Source organism: Podarcis vaucheri (assembly GCF_965113315.1).
Source record: "Podarcis vaucheri genome assembly, chromosome: 13".
NCBI classification, from domain to species: Eukaryota; Metazoa; Chordata; class Lepidosauria; order Squamata; family Lacertidae; genus Podarcis; species Podarcis vaucheri.
In genome coordinates, this window is record NC_138751.1 from 5,989,993 (window position 1) to 6,008,750 (window position 18,758).

At 46.0% G+C, this 18,758-nt stretch overlaps 1 protein-coding gene across 1 annotated transcript; it reads left to right on the forward strand.

The window, feature by feature from the left end:
- Positions 1-2,987: 2,987 nt before the first annotated feature.
- LOC309518073 (transcription initiation factor TFIID subunit 9-like) lies at positions 2,988-18,220 on the forward strand. The gene is made up of 7 exons (XM_082197892.1): positions 2,988-3,107; positions 3,257-3,338; positions 5,591-5,727; positions 8,953-9,087; positions 9,878-9,959; positions 11,337-11,450; positions 17,754-18,220. Exons 1-7 carry the CDS (start codon positions 3,048-3,050, stop codon positions 17,918-17,920), a joined length of 777 nt encoding a protein of 258 aa, XP_082054018.1. The 5' UTR covers positions 2,988-3,047; the 3' UTR covers positions 17,921-18,220.
- Positions 18,221-18,758: the final 538 nt, after the last annotated feature.

Genomic DNA, 18,758 nt, shown 5'->3' on the forward strand with positions numbered 1-18,758 from the left:
GCAACGGTTCTCTCCTTCCTTCCCCTCCGCCTGCAAGACCCCGGAGGTCAGCTCTCGCCCTGTTCGAAGCCCTCCCAGTCTCCGGTTGCTGCAAACCCCGCTCCTGCACGCTGGTTTCCAAAGAGCCAAGTTTTTGCTGTTTGGCATCCACCACTTTTGCATCATCATCATCATCATCATCATTATTATTATTATTATTATTATTATTATTAAATGCTGCGCTGGGAATCACACTGATAGGTTTCAGGCTGCGTTCAGACGACGCACCATCTGACTCTTTGCAGAAGATAATAATATTATTTATTATTTGTTATTATTATTATTAAATACTACACTGAGAATCACACTGATAGGTTTCAGGCTGCGTTCAGACGACGCACCATCTGACTCTTTGCAGAAGATAATAATATTTATTATTATTATTATTATTATTATTATTATTATTATTATTATTATTAAATGCTGCGCTGGGAATCACAGGGATAGGTTTCAGGCTGCGTTCAGACGACGCATCATCCAACTCTTTGCAGAAGATAGTATTATTATTATTATTATTATTATTATTATTATTATTATTATTATTATTATTATCTTCTGCAAGGTGTCGGATGGTGCGATTCCCAGCGCAGCATTTTCAAAAGGCTGACCTGCAGGGTTCCTCTTGGGAGGCAAACCCCTCCACCTCCAGGCCACTGGCCGTTCAACCAGCTGGGACTGGTGGAAGCTGGGAGTCTAAGCCCTGCAGGTTCCCCAGCTCTGCTCCAAGCAGGGGAGACCCGGGCGGGACACATGGACTGCACTGCAGGGTTGTAAGCACACCTCTTGGCTCTCGCCTACCTTTCGTCTACGACAGGCATCCCCAAACTCGGCCCTCCAGATGTTTTTCAGACTACAACTCCCATCATCCCTAGCTAACAGGACCAGTGGTCAGGGATGATGGGAATTGTAGTCCCAAAACATCTGGAGGGCTGAGTTTGGGGGTGCCTGGTCTACGATATGGGAATAATGGGCTACATTGCAGGGTTGTCGTACGGCCCTGTCTCTTTTGTCTTCCGAGGGGCACAGGATGGTGGGGTACACGGTTGCCCTCCTCCTCCCCACGTCGTTCTCACAACAGTCCTGTGAGCTGGGCTAGGCTGAGAGGCAGGGACTGGTCCCCAGGGGAAGACAGTGAGCTCCACAGCCAATGAGGGATCCAAAGTCTCTTCTTCTACCCAAGGTCCTAGTCTAAGACTCTAACCATCACCTAGCTGTTGTTGTTTAGTCGTTTAGTCGTGTCCGACTCTTCGTGACCCCCTGGACCAGAGCACACCAGGCACTCCTGTCTTCCACTGCCTCCCGCAGTTTGGTCAAACCCATGCTGGTAGCTCCGAGAACACTGTCCCGCCATCTCGTCCTCTGTCGTCCCCTTCTCCTTGTGCCCTCCATCTTTCCCAACATCAGGGTCTTTTCCAGGGAGTCTTCTCTTCTCATGAGGTGGCCAAAGTCTTGGAGCCTCAGCTTCAGGATCTGTCCTTCCAGTGAGCACTCAGGGCTGATTTCCTTCAGAATGGAGAGGTTTGATCTTCTTGCAGTCCATGGGACTCTCAAGAGTCTCCTCCAGCACCAGAATTCAAAAGCATCCATTCTTCGGCGATCAGCCTTTTTTATTGTCCAGCTCTCACTTCCATACATCACGACTGGGAAAACCAGAGCTTTAACTATACGGACCTAGCTAGGGGTTACATTGACCTGGGCAGGGTGACATCTGAATGCTGAGAAGCACACGTGAACACACACGCAAACCCAAACTCCCGAGACTCCTGTAAAATTAGCAATGATATATCATAACTGTGACAATCTATGTGGGAAATGTAAAGAAAAGGAAGGAACCTTTTATCATATGTGGTGGACCTGTCCCAAGGTGAAAGACTTCTGGGAAAAGATTTATAATGAATTGAAAAAATAATGTTGAAATGTACATTTATAAAGAAACCAGAGGCCTTCTTGGAAGAACAGGCTTGGAATTGCCCAAGAAAGATGTTAAATTATTTTTGTATGCTACAACTGCTGCTCGAATTTTACTAGCCAAAAAGTGGAAAATGCAAGATCTACCAATGGTGGAAGAATGGCAGATGAAGATGATGCATTTTTCGGAGCTAGCTGATCTAACCGGAAGAGTCCGTGACCAGAAGGAGGAGGAGTATCAGGAAGATTGGATTAAATTTAATGATTATTTAGTTAAATATGTTAAGTTAAATTAACTGAAAACAGTTTGCAGATACTTAGGATTTTATTTAAGTTAAGTGATGAATTATTATGTTTAAATTCATAATGAAAAGATCTAAGGATGTTAATGTTCAAGTTAAACTTTATAAGAACTGTGATTTGGAAAACCGTTAAAAGGACATGCAATGAAATTCAACCAAGGGGAAGCGAGGAAGTCACTTAACAATGTTAATAAGTGTAATTTTTAATAAGGTTATGAGTTATGTTTGCTTGTCTTATGTGTTTGTTTATAATTTTGTGAAAACCAATAATTTTTTTTGTTAAAAAAAGAAAATAAATAAAACCCGAGGCAGAAAATAAACGTGGACTCCTGAGCTTATTTTCACCGCATTTTTTCAGAATTGCAGGGATGGAAGGGAACCCTCAGGGTCCTCTAGTCCAGCCCCCTGCAATGGCAGGAATGTCAGCTAAAACATAGAAATCTCCAAGGGAGGAAGGAAGCAGAGTGTTGTTGCTGCCACTTAAGTGAAATCGCAGCCGCAATCTAGAATTTCTTCCATTGCTCCTTAATCAACGCGAGTGATTCTTTCGCGGCTACAGTTAAAATGACATTGTCAAAGGAAACCCGGAAGTGCCGCCTCCGGACGGAGGAGGCGCTAGTCTTTGAAAAAAAATCCCAGCAACCCCTCTATAGTCAACGAGCCAATCGGGCAATCGTAAGAGGGAGATACTGCCAGGCCCTCGCTTCGCTTCCTTTACTGCGCATGCGCACAGGGGGCGCGCATGCCCAGTGAGCTGCAGCTGCTCTTTCCACCCCCCTCCGCCACCGCCTGGGAGCGATGGCGGCGATGGAGGCGGTGAAGATGGCGTCGCCCAAGAGCGCGCCCAAAGACGCTCAGGTGTGGGGTTGGGAGGGGAGGCGGGGAGAGCGGAGAGGGGCTGCCGGGGACCCCCACCCCCTGGGCTTGCAGGGGCTGCAGCTGCAAGGGAAACGGTTGCATTTCCTGCTTGCCTCTCACGCGCCCTTCTGCTCTCTCGGTTTGCACAGGTGATGGCCCAGATCCTGAAAGACATGGGGATCACGGAATATGAGCCACGGGTTATAAATCAGATGCTGGAGTTTGCATATAGTAAGTTGTCTCCATGCTGTGTGGGGTTTTTTGTTTTTGTTTTAAATTAAACAAAATGTTGCCTCCATGTCAAAGGTTTGGGTCAATTTGCCCCCGCCAGGTAGGAATAATAATAATAATAATTTATTATTTATACCCCGCCCACCTGGCTGAGTTTCCCCAGCCACTCTGGGCAGCTCCCAATCAAATGTTAAAAACAATACAGCATTAAATATTGAAAACTTCCCTGAACAGGGCTGCCTTCAAATGTCTTTTAAAGATAGGATAGCTGCTTATTTCCTTCACATCTGAAGGGAGGGTGTTCCACAAGGTGGGGGCCACCACCGAGAAGGCCCTCTGCCTGGTTCCCTGTAACCTCACTTCTCTCAGGGAGGGAACCGCCAGAAGGCCCTCGGAGCTGGACCTCAGTGTCCGGGCTGAACGATGGGGGGTGGAGACGCTCCTTCAGGTATACAGGACCGAGGCCGTTTAGGGCTTTCAAGGTCAGCACCAACACTTTGAATTGTGCTCGGAAATGTACTGGGAGCCAATGCAGATCTCTCAGAACCGGTGTTATGTGGTCCCGGCGGCCGCTCCCAGTCACCAGTCTAGCTGCCGTAATCTGGATTAATTGCAGTTTCCGGATCACCTTCAAAGGTAGCCCCAACTTTTAAGGCCTGCCGGGTTCTGGGAGATGGAGGGTCTGGGATGCTTTCTAATGCCAACGTGTCAGCTAGGTGTTGCTCTGGCTCTCCTATGATCTCCCAACTTCCCCCCTCATCTGTTTCTGAGCTGCGACCCCCCTCAAACCCCTGTTGTAAATCTATACTGTATTCTTTTTTCTCCTCCTCCCTGGAAAGGTGAGGATGGGGAGGCAATCTCCACCATTCCTCCTCTGCCCAGTCCCTGACAGTTAGGAATGGGCCAGGTGCTAGGCACATTTTGCGCCTGGCTATCTGCCACTTGCGACCAAGTGAAGATGCCTGGGTGCCAGAATGGTGCCTGATGTCTCCACCATCTAGAGGTGCATGCCTGGGGATCCTTGGGTCGCAACTGTTTTCGCACACTAATCCCCTATCCTGTAATAATAATAATAATAATAATAATAATAATAATAATAATAATAATAATTTATCATTTATCATGGGTTTCCCCAGCCACTCTGGGCCAACAAAGATTAAAAATACATTAAAATGTCACACATTAAAAACTTCCCTGAACAGGGCTGCCTTCAGATGTCTTCTGAATGTCAGGTGGTTGTTTATCTCTTTGACATCTGACGGGAGGGCGTTCCACAGGGCGGGCGCCACCACCAAGAAGGCCCTCTGCCTGGTTCCCTGTAACTTGGCTTCTCGTAGGGAGGGAATCGCCAGAAGGCCCTTTGTGCCGGACGATGGGGGTGGAGACGCTCCTTCAGGTATACAGGTATCCTGAGCTGTTTAGGGCTTTCAAGGTCAGCACCAACACTTTGAATTGTGCCCGGAAACGTACTGGGAGCCGATGTACCGGTAGGTCTTTCAGGACCAATGTTATGTCGTCTCAGCGGCCGCTTCCAGATCCCAGTCTGACTGCCGCATTCTGGATTAGTTGTAGTTTCCGGGTCACCTTCAAAGGGAGCCCCACGCAGAGTGCATTGCAGTGGAATTCTACCCATTATATATTATCTAAACAATCAGAAGTGAGTTTCAGGAACCAAAAAATCATATTGAAAAATGTGGTTTTTGAGCCGCCGGGCCCCCAAAATGGCAACTAGACCTTCTGTTTTGGCAACTGTAGCCCTTGTTTAAGGAGCCATTTGGCACCCAGCTTATATATCTGGGTTTCTATCACTGTTCTGAACACAGATTTGCTGGGAATCACCAAGTGTTGTCCTCAGGCCCTGCGTATGGGTTTCCCAGATGAGGCGCCTTGTTGGCTGCTGTGTGAACAGGATACTGGGCTAAATGGAGAGCCAGTGTGGTGTAGTGGTTTAAGAGCGGTGCACTCGTAATCTGGTGAACCGGGTTCGATTCCCCGCTCCTCCACCTGCAGCTGCTGGGTGACCTTGGGCCAGTCACACTTCTCTGGAGTCTCTCAGCCCCACTCACCTCACAGAGTGTTTGTTGTGGGGGAGGAAGGGAAAAGGAGATTGTGAGCCGATTTAAGACTCCTTAAAGGGAGTGATAAAGTGGGATATCAAATCCAAACTCTTCTTCTTCTTCTAAATGAGCCTTTGGCTTGATCCTGCAGGCCGCTCTTAATGTTCTTGCATTCTGGCTTTTACTTCCTTACAGGATATGTGACAACCATCTTGGAAGATGCCAAAATTTATTCCAGTCACGCGAAGAAGTCGAGCGTCGACGCAGATGATGTGAGGCTAGCTATCCAGTGCAGGACAGACCAGTCATTCACTTCACCGCCACCCAGAGATGTATGTTTTAACTCTTTTTAATTATCCTTTAACTGTTGTTGTTGTTGTTGTTATTATTATTATTATTATTATTATTATTATTATTATTATTATTACCTTGCCTGTAAAGGGCCATGAGATGGCAGTTTGAAAGGCGATTAATACATCAGTGATGTTTTAATACATCAATGGCTCTGGAACTTTCTAAAGCATCATGTGAGACAGTGGTACCTCGGGTTAAGTTCTTAATTTGTTCCGGAGGTCCGTTCTTAACCTGAAACTGTTCTAAATCTGAAGCACCACTTTAGCTAATGGGGCCTCCTGCTGCTGCCACGCCGCCGGATCACAATTTCTGTTCTTATCCTGAAGCAAAGTTCTTAACCCGAGGTCCTATTTCTGGGTTATCGAAGTCTGTAACCTAGAATCATAGAATCCTAGAGTTGGAAGAGACCACAAGGGCCATCGAGTCCAACCCCCTGCCAAGCAGGAAACGTGAAGCTTATGTTAACCTGAAGCCTGAAGCGTATGTTAACCCGAGGTGCCACTGTATTGGGGAAAGGGAAGGATTCTTATTATAGCCATACATGAACATAAAAGGTAAAGGTAAAGGGATCCCTGACCATTAGGTCCAGTCGTGGCCGACTCTGGGGTTGCGGCACTCATCTCGCTTTATTGGCCAAGGGAGCCGGCGTACAGCTTCCGGGTCATGTGGCCAGCATGACTAAGCCACTTCTGGCGAACCAGAGCAGTGCACGGAAACGCCGTTTACCTTCCCGCTGGAGTGGTACCTATTTATCTACTTGCACTTTGACGTACTTTCAGACTTCTAGGTTGGCAAGAACTGGGACCGAGCAACGGGAGCTCACCCCATCGTGGGGATTCGAACCGCCGACCTTCTGATCGGCAAGTCCTAGGCTCTGTGGTTTAACCCACAGCGCCACCCACGTCCCCTATACACGATCATAGCTCTGTGCAAATTTAACGTGAGCAGGGTAGACAGGGCGCTGGGTTGTGTTTGGAAGTCAAGCAAGGCCATCGCCTTGCTCAACTAAGCCGGTTGGAAGTACCTGGGTAGATCACTTGGGAGCCACATATATATAATTCTGGGTCCTATTATGGAAGGAAGGTGGCAGGTAAACAATATCTAAGCAAATAAAAGGTAGCAGGGAGAGACTAAGGATAAGAGAGGCTAAGGCCCCATCCACACCTTGCATTTAACGCAATGCGATAGCACTTTAAACAGTGTTGACTTCCCCCTCAAAGAATTCTGGGAGGTGCAGTTTGTTAAGAACGCTGAGTTCTTTGGAGAGCTCTTTCCCCCCTCTCAGTTTTCAAGAGATACAGTTTTCAAATACCGTATTTTTCGTCCTATAGGACACACTTTTTCCCCTCCAAAAATGAAGGGGAAATCTGGGTGCGTCCTATGGGGTGAATGCAGGCTTTTGCTGAAGCTTGGAGAGCGAGAGTGTGCACCGACCCCTCTCACTCTCCAGGCTTCAGGAACCCATCCGCAGCCCTACGGGAGTTCCCCGCAAGGCTCCCCACGCTGTGGATAGCAGCCTGCCGCCCAGCGCGAGGGGCGCCCTGAAGCAGAGCGCCCCCCGCGCTGGGCAGACATCCGCAGCGTGGGGAGCCTTGCAGGAGTTCCCGCAGGGCTCCCCACGCTGCGGATAGCAGCCCGCCGCCACGCAGGGGGGGCGCCCTGATGCAGAGCGCCCCCCGCGCAGGGCAGACATCGGCCAGCCCCACAAGCTCGGGGGACAGCAGGGAGGCGTAGCGCCGCCATCCCGCTGTTCCTCGACCTGGTTCGGTTTCCCTGACCTGCTTTTGGGGGAAAAATAAAGGAATTTCCCTCCCCCTTTATTTCCCCCCAAAAAAACTAGGTGCGTCCTATGGGACGAAAAATACGGTAATAGCTCTGTGAGGGGAATAGGGGCATCTTAACAACTCAGCACCCTCAAGGCCAAGAGTTAGCTCAGTTGGTTAGAACGTGGGAGAATAGTTGGTGAAAGAAGACTGGAAGAAATTTAAAGACTATTTACAGAAATATTGTAAAATTAATGAGTGTTAGAAGGATGTTGGATAGAAACTAAGGGGTTTCCAGCTGTAATGCTTTAGGAGATACGGAAAAAAGGTTTACAAATGGGTAAAAGCTTAATGGTAAGGATTTGCTGAACTAACAAATTGAAGTGGAATACAAAGAAGGGAGGTATGAGGAGGTCTGGGGAAATAAGCATAAGCAAGATATGTTATGGAAGATTATTTGGTTTTTTAAATTGTTTTTATGTTGTATTTTGCATTTTGTTTCTTTTTATTTTTCATTTTCATTGTTATATTTTAAAAACTTTAATAAATATCTTTTTTGGGGGGAAAAGAACGTGGTGCTGGTAACGCCAAGGTCATGGGTTCGATTCCCGTTTGGGCCACCTTCCTATTCCTGCATTGCAAGGGGATTTGGACTAGATGATTCGTGGGTTCCTGGATCCAACTCTGCAGTTCTATGATTCTTACGTACTTAACAAACTTCAGCTCCCAGAATTCTTTGGCGGAATTATGGCTGTTTGATGTGCTTTAAACGTACAGTGGTACCTCAGGTTACATACGCTTCAGGTTACAGACTCCGCTAACCCAGAAATAGTGCTTCAGGTCAAGAACTTTGCTTCAGGATGAGAACAGAAATCGTGTGGCGGCAGCGGGAGGCCCCATTAGCTAAAGTGGTGCTTCAGGTTAAGAACAGTTTCAGGTTAAGAACGGACCTCCAGAATGAATTAAGTACTTAACCTGAGGTATCGCTGTACGCTGTCAATGTGGCCTAGATGTGGACCAGCACTTTGTGATTTCCCCCTTCACCAGTGTGGTGGGTGCTGAGGAGGAATTTGAGAGCAGCTTAGCTGTAGAGCTCCTGTTTTGCATGCAGAAGGTCTTAAACTTAATCTTTGGCATCTCTTCCAGGTCTGGCTGGTTGAGATCCTGGCCTGAAACCCTAGAGCAAGGATAGGCAAACTGGGCCCTCCAGATGTTTTGAGACTACAACTCCCATCATCCGTAGCGAACAGGACCAGTGGTCAGGGATGATGGGAGATGTAGTCCCAAAACATCTGGAGGGCCCAGTTTGCCTATGCCGGCCCTAGAGAGCTGCTGCTTCGAATCAGAGAGCCCAATACTGAGCTTGCTGGACCAATGGGCTGACTTGGTATTCAAGGTACCTTCCTGTGTTCTTATTAGTTCTTTTTTTCTTGGAAAAAGTTTTTGCTAGATATTGCGAGACAGAAGAACCAAACGCCATTGCCTCTGATAAAGCCGTACTCGGGCCCGAGGTTGCCGCCGGATAGATACTGCCTCACAGCGCCAAATTACAGGCTGAAGTCTTTTCAGAAGAAGGTAAGGAGCCTACCCAAAATGAAGAGTCTGTCTGCCACACACTCTCCCCACTCACTGAACCCTGTAGCCTCTCCAGCCTCCGACATCTCCTCCTCCCAGTCTTCTTCCTCTGTCTTCCCCCCCTTTTAATTAATGTTCTTATGTCACATATGCATACATTATCATATTACATTACAGGGCATATTATAATATAATTTTCTACGTGTATACAAAATTTATATACCAAATTTGTGTACCTAAAGAAAGAAAAAACAGACAAAGCTGTTCCAAAATCATATATGTACCAACACTTTGGACTTCCTGTCTATCCCGTTGTATATTCCTTTTTTACAAATGAATGTACACTTATTATTATATATTTCTTTACATTATATCTAATGCATTCCTATATCTTAATCTTATTTCTCAACTCAATTCCTCTCCAACGTCACTCGAATGCTAGCATAGATAGCGAACCTTTACTCTATTTCTGAACATTTGTCTTATATCTATCCCATAAATTTTTGTTTTGAGTTGCCTCTCGGGCTGTTTGTCAACTGCGCCATTTCAGCAAATTCTTGTCGTTTGTTATGCCAGTCCGTTAACATCTTCTTCCTTTGTCTGCTCATCGTCATCTCACCACCGTTCCCGGTCTCTGAGCCTTTTCCCCCTTGGGGTTTCCTTCCACCATCCCTCCGCATCCAACCAGCCCATGACACAGTATTACTGCACGGCCCTCCCTTTTAAAACAGGCCGTTTTCTGAGCCAGTGACCCTGAATGACCTATTAATTGGGTGCTGCTTCGTTCCAGCTGACTTCCTCTGCGGCACGGATCACGGTGCCACGACTGAGCGTCGGCGCCGTCACCAGCAGGCCAAGCACGCCGACGTTAGGCAAGTTTCAGCTTCTGATTCTATCGAAGGCTACCTGACTTTTAGAAGACATCTGAAGGCAGCCCTGTTTAGGGAAGTGTTTAATGTTTGATGTTTTGTTGTGTTTTTAATATTCTGTTGGGAGCAGCACAGAATGGCTGGCTGGGGGAAACCCAGCCAGGTGGCTGGGGTTGTTGTTGTTTAGTTGTGTCCGACTCTTCGTGGCCCCCTGGACCAGAGCACGCCAGGCCCTCCTGTCTTCCACTGCCTCCCGCAGTTTGGTCAAACTCATGCTGGTCGCTTCGAGAACACTGTCCCACCATCTCATCCTCTGTCGTCCCCTTCTCCTTGTGCCCTCCATCTTTCCCAACATCAGGGTCTTTTCCAGGGAGTCTTCTCTTCTCATGAGGTGACCAAAGTATTGGAGCCTCAGCTTCAGGATCTGTCCTTCCAGTGAGCGCTCAGGGCTGATTTCCTTCAGAATGGAGAGGTTTGATCTTCTTGCAGTCCATGGGACTCTCAAGAGTCTCCTCCAGCACCAGAATTCAAAAGGGTGGGGTATAAATAATAAATAATTATACATTTAAAGCGCTCTTACTCCATTTTAAACAGCCATGGCTTCCCTCAGAGAATCCTGGGAAGCGTAGTTTGTTGCTGAGAGTTGTTTAGTAGCCCTTATTTCCTTCACGGCAATATACTGTATTTTTTCTCTATAAGACTCACTTTTTCCCTCCTAAAAAGTAATGTGTGTGCGTCTTATGGAGCGAATGCAGGCTGCGCAGCTATCCCAGAAGCCAGAACAGCAAGAGAGATCGCTGCTTTCACTGCGTAGCGATCCCTCTTGCTGTTCTGGCTTCTGAGATTCAGAATATTTTTTTCCTTGTTTTCCTCCTCCAAAAACTAGTTGCGTCTTATGGTCTGGTGCGTCTTATGGAGCGAAAAATGCGGTAATTCCCAGAGCTTCCTAAGAAGAGGTTAAACCACTCTGGGAATTGTAGTTCTGTGAGGGGATTAGGAGTCGGACACGACTAAACAACAACAAACAGTTCTCAGCACCCTTAACAAACCACAGCTCCCAGAATCCTTTGGGGAAGAAGCCATTATAACGTGGCACCATCATGCTCTAAATGTATATTTTCAATGTGTCCTATGGCTGTTTGATGATAGTCAAAATAAGAAGACGACTGATAAAACACAGATAGCAAGAGAAGAGGGGTGAGAGGTAAACAGCAGTTCCTGGGGGAAGCCATGACTGTTAAGCAATAATCTGCTTTAAATGCATAGTACAGATGGAGCCTTATTCTTCATGTTTTTGACTGGCAACCTCCATATGTCACCTTGGATTTAAAAACAACGGGTTGCTGCTTCGAAACTGAATCCTGGTTCTGTGAATTTCAGGAACTCCTTCGGCGCAGACGGTGTCGGTTTCAACGAAAGTTGGCACTCCCATGCCTCTGACCGGTCAAAGATTCACGGTGCAGATCCCAACCTCCCAGACCTCCGTAAAATCAGGTGAGAGCAAGCCACGCCGCCAGGTGTTACAGCTGCAAAGCTTTTTCTCGAATAGGGGAACTGGGACTCTGCGGTACAAAAGCTGAACCTTTTGGCGGGTGGGAAAAGTGTGAGCTGAAGTGTAAGGTAAAGGTAAAGGGACCCCTGACTGTTAGGTCCAGTCGCGGACGACTTTGGGGTTGCGGCGCTCATCTCACTTTACTGGCCGAGGGAGCCAGCGTACAGCTTCCAGGTCATGTGGCCAGCAGGACTAAGCCGCTTCTGGCGAACCAGAGCAGCGCACGGAAACGCCGTTTACCTTCCCGCCGGAGCGGTACCAATTTATCTACTTGCAATTGACGTGCTTTCGAACTGCCAGGTTGGCAGGAGCAGGGACCAAGCAACGGGAGCTCACCCCGTCACGGGGATTCGAACCGCGACCTTCGGATCAGCAAGTCCTAGGCTCTGTGGTTTAGCCCACAGTGCCACCCGCGTCCCTTGATCTCAAGTGTGCCTTCTCTTTATTTGCAAGATTTGGAGGGGGGCTGTTTGTGCGTGTTCCAGCTCGCACCCTTATGTGGAAAACTCCTGGAGAAGAATGAGGGGTAGGGGCTGTTCTGTTAGGATCTGATTTCTTTCCGCAGGGCCTGCAAGACAGAGCTGTTCCGCCTGGCCTTTGGTTTGGACTCAGTCTGACCCTTATGTTTCCCTCCCTTTAGGTGATCCATGGGTTACTTTTAAAATGAGGCTGCATTTTAAATTGCATTTTAACCTGTATTTTAAATTGTTTTATTTTTCCTTTTTCCCTATTACGTTTTTACTGTTATTTTTACTGGTGTTAGCCGCCCTGAGCCTAGCTCTGGCCGGGGAGGGCGGGGTATAAATAAAATTTTTTTTTATTATTATTATTATTATTATTATTATTATTATTATTATTATTGAAGTAGCTCATTGACCAGTCAATCAGCCAGCTTTCAGCTAGCCCCACCTACCCTTCCTGCAACTGGTCAGAGCAGGCATAGGCAAACTCGGCCCTCCAGATGTTTTGGGACTACAACTCCCATCATCCCTAGCTAACAGGACCAGCGGTCAGGGATGATGGGAGTTGTAGTCCGAAAAACATCTGGAGGGCCGAGTTTGCCTATGCCTGGATCAAATGGTGGTTCTTCTTATCATTGGCTTTGATTCATCCTACTGCTGGTCTCTGTGCTTCTTGCCTTGCCAGCCCCAGTGGGCACGAGCCGCTGCTGAGAATAAGGATGGGCAGACCATTCGCTTCCCTTGAACCCAAGGCAGAGGAGCTGTTGTGGAGGCTGACATCCCTTTCTAGCTAGAGGACGAAACCCAATACCTGTGCCACCTTCATGGGGGGTGGGCTATTGGGTTGTTGTTCGTATTTTTATTAGGTATTTTGTGGTTTTATACAGTCATACCTCGGGTTACAGCTGCTTCAGGTTGCGTTTTTTCGGGTTGTGGACCGCCGAAACCCAGAAGTACCGGAACGGGTTACTTGCAGGTTTCGGCGCTCACGCATGCGCAGAAGCGCTGAATCGCGCTTTGCGCATGCGCAGGTTGCGAATGCTGCAGGTTGCGAACATGCATCCCGCACGGATCACATTTGCAACCCGAGCGTCCACTGTATCTTGATTTTATTCTGTGGGCCGCCCTAAGTCCCCTGGGTATAGGCAGGTATATAAATTCAATAAATAATACAATCAAACCTCGGTTGTCGAACGTAATCTGTTCCGGAAGGCAGCTGGACTTCTGAAAATCCGACGACCAAAAACTGAAAGCGGAAGCCTCAGTACAATAGGGCAGGGGTGGCCAGCTTCCAAGAGACTGCGATCTATTCACAGAGTTGATTCCTGGCAGTGATCTACCCCCTTTTTTTGGGGGGGGTTTCAGATCAAAGTTGCTGATTTTTTTTAGGGAGGAGGAAAGCCCCGTTTTTGGGGGGACGTGCAGGGCAAAAGTTTTTTTAGGGGAGCCAAACTTGTTGAGCTTCTTTGGGGGGAGCCAGTGATCTACCACAGACGTCCAGTGATCTACCGGTAGATCACGATCTACCTGTTGTACGTGCCTGCAAAAGGGAAACGCAAAACGGAAGCCTCAAGGCACGTTTGGCTTCCAAAAATCGTTTGAAAACCGGAGCGGTTACTTCCTGGTTTTTGGCGTTCGGGAGCCAAAATGTTCAAAAATGGAGCTGTTCAAGAACCGAGGTTTGACTGTAGTAATAATAAAAAGTGCAGCTCTGCGCGTCCTGAGAAACGCTCGATGAAATAGGTTGATGGAAGTTTATTGGCTGAGAATAATGGCTGTTGCGGAAGCCAGTTTCATGGGTTCCACAGGCCTGCAAAGTACACAGGTTTTCTATAGAGGCAGTCCCTCGCCTTAACTTCACGTATGCTTAGAAATTTAGTCACCTTCACAGAGCAAAAGCATGCCTGTCTTATCAGAGCTGCATTCCTCTGTACGAAAAACAGGGTGTTTACTCTTCACCCAGCTGCCTCAAGGCTGTTTCTTCTGCAAAACATATTTCCGGCGCATCCTTAACTCAGTCTGGATAGAGGGAGCCAGCTGGTCTCCTTACTCTGAAGCTGAAGGTTGGAAGATTCAGGGCAGATTAGGAACAAAGTACTTCTTCGCGAAGCATGCAGCTGTAACTGTGGCACTTTCTGTCATTAATTCTACTCAATATTGATCCAGAGCAGAACTCCGACGTACAGTTAGCAGAGCAAAAACTTGAAACACGTTGCAGGATTCCCCCCAAAATGTTGTTGTTTAGTTGTTTAGTCATGTCCGACTCTTCGTGACCCCCTGGACCAGAGCACACCAGGCCCTCCTGTCTTCCACTGCCTCCCGCAGTTTGGTCAGACTCATGCTGGTACCTTCAAGAACACTGTCCCACCATCTTGTCCTCCGTCGTCCCCTTCTCCTTGTGCCCTCCATCTTTCCCAACATCAGGGTCTTTTCCAGGGAGTCTTCTCTTCTCATGAGGTGGCCAAAGTATTGGAGCCTCAGCTTCAGGATCTGTCCTTCCAGTGAGCACTCAGGGCTGATTTCCTTCAGAATGGAGAGGTTTGATCTTCTTGCAGTCCATGGGACTCTCAAGAGTCTCCTCCAGCACCATAATTCAAAAGCAACCATTCTTCAGCGATCTGCCTTCTTTATGGTCCGGCTCTCACTTCCATACATCACTACTGGGAAAACCAGAGCTTTTACTATACAGACCTTTGTTGGCAAGGTGATGTCTCTGCTTTTTAAGAAGCTGTCTAGGTTTGTCATTGCTCCCCCAAAAATAGACCAAAGGAAATTAATATTTCATCCAGCAGAGCTTTATTGCTACTGAAGGCAAATGAGCATAATGGTCACAAATCCAATGTATTCAGGATTGGCACCACCCATAAGAAATCCAGTTGCAGCAGACTTAACTTAAACTTACAATAACTTATACTAAGACTAAACCTTAACACTATATACAGAATTGGCAGAGCTGATTGGGAGAATAAAAAAACAGCGTGATGGAGCTTTCCAAAAAGACTGGAGTAAATTTGTACAATATTTGAAGGATAATTGAAGAACAATTAACAATGCTACCAGGGTTGTCATGAAAAGACCTGTAACAATGATTACTGCCTTTTTATATTTCCTCAAAATTTGTGATAATTGGAATAAGTGAAATGTAAATTGGAAGAGGTACCAGTGCTAGGATATAGAAATGAATTATGAAGAAACCATGAGGTGGGAGGGAGGGAAGTCGATGAGCTCATATGAGCAAAGAATTCAGGTAACAATAATGATGTATTTAAATATTATAAAATGGAAATTTAATAAAATATTATTATTTGTAAAAAAAACCCACTGTATACAAAACACCACACCAGAAGGAAGAGAGATAGAAAGAGAAAGTGTGAAACCCAATCTCCTTCTGGCCTTGTTATTATAGTCAGCAAGACCTTGGCAGAAAGAGATAACAGGACCAGTTTAAGCCAGCTGTACTCTGCTTCTCTGAAGGAATAACTGAAAACATAACAAACCTTCAGCTTGTTTCTTTCACACAGAGAAAAGCTCTCAGAACCCTCTTGAATTAATTAGAACAGGAAAGATCTCTACACATCAGATGAGTATTTTATTTTACTTTATCTTCAGTGTGAAATTACAACAAAAATTACAAACATAAAATCCAAAAAGGAAAAACAAAACAAAAAAGAACAAAAAACAAACCTACAAAGAAAACGATACCATCATAACAAACTTTACGTACATATACACATACACATTGACTTCCTTCCTGTTTTGAGACTTCAGAATTTTTAATCTTTCTGAATTGTTGTGTCTAATGTAAATTACCTCTATCATTATACCTTTTGCACCTTTTTTTCAATTTCTTTAACCCTACAAAGCTTCATTCATTACATACCGATATATTTACTCCAGAACAATGTTTTTTTCATGTATATTTTGACACAATCACGTTCTTCTGCTGATTTTTGGTCCTATTGTCCCCTTAAGAATGCTGTAAATCTTGCCAAGTTTATATATTCACAAAGTTTAATTTGCCATTCTTTTATTGATGAGATCCCCCCCCTTCAGCTTTTTTGCTATGAGCATCCTGGCAGCTGTTGTTGCATAGAGGAATACTTTCCTTTGATTGCCTGGAATATCAATATTTCCCGTGCCAAGAAATGCAAACTGACACTTGTTCCCACAGGTGGTGGTGATGACCAACAACCAAGATGGCTTTGAAAGAGGGTTAGGCAAATTCAGGGAGGAAAGAGGTGTGCTTGTGTCTCCTCTTCAATGCTAGCTGCTTGGAGGCACAAGAGCGGAGGGTACAGTTGTGTCCAGGTCCTGCTAGCTGGTTTGCCATAGGAAACCAGTTGGCCACTGGGAGAACAGGGTGCTCGATGAGATGCACCAGTGGTCTGATCCAGAAGTCAGACTCTCAACGTACTTATGAGGCCTGGAAACAGATAAAAAGCGAAGCAGCAAAGTACCGTATTTTTCGTTCTATACACTACACTTGATCTTAGCCAAAAGGCCGAGAAGCGATTCTTCTATTTTGCGAATTTTATAGTGAAGAACGAGTTCAACTCATTTTACCGCTTCTATCAAAATTTATACCCCTTCAATATTATTTGGAATCCTCCCCCGAAATTCTTCGAAAATACCTCCTGGAAGATTCCTCAAGCTCAATATCATATGAGGTGGCTAAATTTTGGACTTTAGTAATTAGGAAGCGTAAATCTCTTCTGTCGAATGGCACACTGCAAAGTTCCCTTGTGTAACCTTCCCCCCCCCCTTTCTCTGAGGTTGTCGTTGATTTCTTGTTGTTTGATCTTGTGGTGTTTAGTGTCACTGGCTTTGGCCGCAATAAAACGTGAAAACTTGAACTTTTCGCTCTATAAGACGCACCACACCACAAGACACACCTAGTTTTTGGAGGAGGAAAAGAAGAAAAAAAATATTCTGAATCCCAGAAGCCAGAACAGCGAAAGCAGCGATCCCTCTTGCTGTTCTGGCTTCTGGGATAGCTGCGCAGCCTGCATTCGCTCCATAAGACGCACACATTTCCCCTTACTTTTTAGGAGGGAAAAGGTGAGTCTTATAGAGCCAAAAATACGGTAAGTCTGCTGCTGCAACTGGATTTCTTATGGACAGTGCCAATCCTGATTGTATTGGATTTGTGACTATTATGCTCATTTGCTTTCAGTAGCTGTAAAGCTCCGCTGGATGAAATACTAATTGCCTTTAGCCTATTTTGGGGGGAATCCTGCTTGCTCCTTCCACTTCCTAGCTATAATAATTCGTGCAGCGGCCAATAAATTTGTGAGCGACTCCTTCGTAGCCTGCGAACCGTCCGCCCCATCATAAATCGGTAATAATGCTACCTCTGGACATTTGATCAGCTTTAACCCAGTGGTTTCTGTCATCTCCTTAAACACCCTTTGCCAAAATAATTGTACATATTTACACCCCCACCACATGAGAACGTAATTCCCTGTTTCCTGGCATCCCCTCCAACATAGCACTGAATATTCCTTGTTTATTTGATTTAATCTGACAGGTGTTAAATACCATCTCCAGACTAATTTACAATAATTTTCTTTTATTCTTATACACAACATTATCAATGTACATTTCTCCCATATTTCCCCCCAGCTTTGTCTGTCTGTCTGTCTGTCTGTCTATCTATCTATCTAGCTAGCTAGCTAGCTATCCCTCCCTCCCTCCCTGTATCCATCTATTGATCATTCTTGATTTTTGGCATGCAGACAGGCAGTATAAATATCTAACAAATATTCTTCCCTTTCTCCTCCTCAGCAACTCCAACTACCCCCACGGTCCAGAATGTGCTGATTAACCCCTCCCTGATTGGGTCCAAAAACATCCTCATCACCACCAACATGGTGTCGTCTCAGGGCAGCTCTGGCGAGGCGAACACTTTGAAGAGGAAGCACGAGGAAGACGACGACTACGATAACTTGTGAAAGGGAACGCTCACCTTTCTTTGCCTTAGTTGTGGCGCTTCCACCTCTCCCTCTCCAGAAGCCTTCAAGAATGGAGGGGATGGAGGGGCAGAAGACAAGCAGATGGCTCTACGCTCCCAGTTGGCTACAGTCTAGCTGCAGTGGACCCAAACTGGGACTGATGGGAGATTAGATGGAAAACATGTGGAAGCCACTAGATGGTGGAAGGCTTAGCACAGGAGCTTTGGAAAAAGTTGATTCTCCTCCTGGCATAGCCCATTCCTCCGATTTCTCTTGGAATTAAAAGCAGCAGCACCTGTGCGTCTGTTCTGGTGGTACTCTTGTTTCCTACATGTCTTTCTTGGATGGGGGTTGCGGGGGGAAGAGTGCAGTTTTTCCTTCTTCTTTCAAATAATTTGTATTGGTTTTTACATCTATTTTCTTTGCGTAACATCATAACAGCCTTTCCCCCAAAAATAAAACATTTGGCTCCATGAGCCAGTAACTTTCCCTCCTCCCTGACTAGTGGTTTTCAAACTTAAACTCTATACCTTGCATTTTCCTCTATTTCTTATTCCTGCTAAATCTTACCCTTACATAATTCCTTACTTAACTACAATAAGTAATAAATTTATCCTTACAAAGCTTCCTGTAACCTTACTAGCGATGTTAATTGTTTACAGTTGTCCTTCATATATAACATGAATTTGTTCCAGTCTTTCTGGAAAGCCTTGTCCTGTTGGTTCCGGATTTTTTCCCGTCAGTTTCACCAATTCTGCACAGTCCATTAATTCCATCTGCCACTTTTCTTTCGTTGTTACATCTTCTTGCTTCCATCTTTGGGCTACAGTGGTGCCCC